Source organism: Podarcis filfolensis (assembly GCF_964270895.1).
Source record: "Podarcis filfolensis genome assembly, chromosome: 11".
NCBI classification, from domain to species: Eukaryota; Metazoa; Chordata; class Lepidosauria; order Squamata; family Lacertidae; genus Podarcis; species Podarcis filfolensis.
In genome coordinates, this window is record NC_139613.1 from 247,583 (window position 1) to 250,112 (window position 2,530).

The following is a 2,530-nucleotide window of genomic DNA, read 5'->3' on the forward strand; positions in this document are numbered from 1 at the left end:
CTGATCTGGGGGGGGGAGTAGTCTTTGGGGTTGGACTTGACGACCCTTTGGGGTCCCTTCCCACTGTCCCTTCTCTGACCCGCTTCTCTCCCCTCTGGCCCCGTAGTGCAACCTGCAGGGGATGTGGGTGAACGATCTGGGCTCCCGGATGTTCATCGGGCCCCTGAACGCGGCCGGCCAGTTCTCGGGCTACTACCTGGCCGCCGTCTCGGCTGCCCCCGACGCCGCCATCCGGGAGTCGCCCCTGCACGGCACGCAGCACCCCAACCCCCCGCGCGCGCAGCCCACCTTCGGCTTCTCCGTCAACTGGTCCTTCTACGGTAGGCGGGGGGGGGGGCAGGAGGGCAGAGGGAGGGGTCTGAGCAGCCCCATGGACGGAGAAGAGAAGGGCTCCCAGCCGCCAGGGGCCCTCTCGTTCACGCGGTGGCGTCGGGGGACCAACTTGGGCTGGCCAGCCGAGGGACAGAAGCTCTGCCGCCCCTGAAGGAGAGGCTGGACGGGCTCGGCTCGGCGCCAGCCCACCGACCTCCCTCTCTCTGCCCCCCCCCCCGCCCCCGTAGACTCCACCACCGTCTTCGTGGGGCAGTGCTTCTTGGATGAAAACGGCGACGAGTTCTTGGAGGCGACGTGGCTGCTGCGGGAGGAGGTGGCGACTCACGCAGACAACTGGAAGGCCACCCGGTAAGCCGCCCGACGGCCCGACTGGGGAGGGCGTCCCCCATCCATTAAAACAGGCAGGCGAGGACCTCGAGGGCGAAGGAGCGCCATCGGGGCTGAGTTCAGTTCCCTTCCTAGTAATAAGAAGCAACTTTTCGCTGCTGCTCCCGATGGTCCACCCCCTCCCCAATTTCCGTAACAGTTCAAAGCAGATCTCGGGGACCAGGCTGCCCCCACGAAGGTGGGCCTAGGCCGCAGCTCAGCCTCCACCCTCCGTCAACTCCCTGTCTGCAAAGAGCCCCAACTCATGAATATGAAATCATGCCAGAGTCGTCCTGGAGCCCCCCTGACCCAAGAAAATGCCAATTGAATGGTTTATCTGAAAGTTCTCTCTCTCTTTCCTTGCAGGGTTGGCCAGAACGTCTATGTACGTGTCAGATGAAAAGGAACCAGGATCTGGGCCTGTTCCGCTACTCGCGCGTAGGACTACAAGACAACTCCCCTTCCCTGCACCAACATTGCCCCCTGCCTTTTCCACAGGGAGGGGCAATCACCCCCCCCCCAGGGCAGGGGTTGGGGGTGCTGCTTTTACCACCCCACCCGCTAGAGAGAACATTTGCTGCAGGTGGTGACAGCTTTTGATAAGGCAACTGCTAAGGGTTTATTCTCTGCACCTGCTTGGGGCTTTTTGGTGGCCTTTTACATATTTTAAACCTTCTTTTAAATGCTCTGTGCCTGCCCCAGAGAACTGTCTCATGGGGCAATTGCAGGAAACCAATAAATAAACCTTTCTGCTGTTAAATATGTCAGAAAAATCACCTTCAAGGCCAGCACAGTGTTTGAATGTTAGCATCCCAGAGGGAATACTGACATCATCACCGTCCCCCCCCCAAAAAAAAACCCTGGGAGAAGGCAAGCACTCTACTGCCCTGGAAACACAGAGGATCACTGGGTCGGGGGGGGGGGCAGGACGTTGACACAGCCCCTCCCCTCATTGAGAGAACTACACTGAGGCTCAGACCCAAAAGGCCAGGCAAGCCCCAGGAATGGCCAAGGGAGAGCGGGATCTACTTACTCTTGCCCCCCCCCCAGCACACCTGGAGCAACAGACATCCGCCCACAAAAAGGCACAGAGGGCCTCCCCCTCACCAACAACAGTTTGTTTTAAGTTCAAATTATTCAACCTATAAATATAACACTGGGGCAGCCTCCAGATTGTACAGAGTGTGGGTCCAGCTAACCTGATAAAGGACCCCCTTCAGTGTGGGAGGGGCAGGCCCCAAACCTCTGTGCGCCAGAGAAAGGAGCCAGCCCTGTTCCCCCACAACTCAAGACACACATGTGTCCCACCCCCCACTGACAGGCCAAAGCCGCACACACCAGCTCTGGCTGTCGGGTCCCGGAGGGGTCAGTTGTCTGTCACCTGAGGAGGGGGCTTGATTCGCACATGATGCCTGACTCCTAGAAGACTCTCGTGCAGATACTCACCTGCATTCCCAAGGCTCCGGAGAAATTGGATCGCACCTCCACCTTTGCGGGGTGGTACAAGAGTGCAGTAATTTTGGGCAATGGTATGCAGATAAAGCTACAAAGATCTTAAATTGGCACATTATCCTAACTTCTGAATTAGCACTTTTGTCTATGTTTGAGGGGAGCCAGAATTTGCACCATAAGACTTGATAGGGCACCTGCTCCTAGCAGCTAGAATGACCATCAGGGTTTTAGGTGAACTTAGACGGGGCCACTTGGAACATGAAAGTGTGGGATATTGCATGGCTGGAAAAGCTAACAAAGAAGCCGAGAGTCCTCTGGGGCCAAAGGAAAAAAGGGGGAGTTCATACCTTTCTGCTCTGACTTTGTAAGCAAGGAGGAA

General features: G+C 57.4%; 1 protein-coding gene across 1 annotated transcript; it reads left to right on the forward strand.

Annotated features, from left to right (window-relative positions):
* Positions 1-110: 110 nt before the first annotated feature.
* LOC310744487 (avidin-like) lies at positions 111-1,170 on the forward strand. The gene is made up of 3 exons (XM_083575951.1): positions 111-320; positions 561-681; positions 1,066-1,170. The coding sequence occupies exons 1-3, from the start codon at positions 122-124 to the stop codon at positions 1,097-1,099; spliced, it is 354 nt and encodes a 117-aa protein (XP_083432077.1). The 5' UTR covers positions 111-121; the 3' UTR covers positions 1,100-1,170.
* The last annotated feature ends 1,360 nt before the right edge of the window (positions 1,171-2,530 follow it).

Coding starts and splice junctions, on each gene's coding strand:
- LOC310744487 (XM_083575951.1), top strand. CDS start 122: ATGTGGGTGAACGATCTGGGCTCCCGGATGTTCATCGGGCCCCTGAAC. Junction 321..560: donor CGTCAACTGGTCCTTCTACG/GTAGGCGGGGGG, acceptor CCGCCCCCGTAG/ACTCCACCACCGTCTTCGTG. Junction 682..1,065: donor GACAACTGGAAGGCCACCCG/GTAAGCCGCCCG, acceptor CTTTCCTTGCAG/GGTTGGCCAGAACGTCTATG.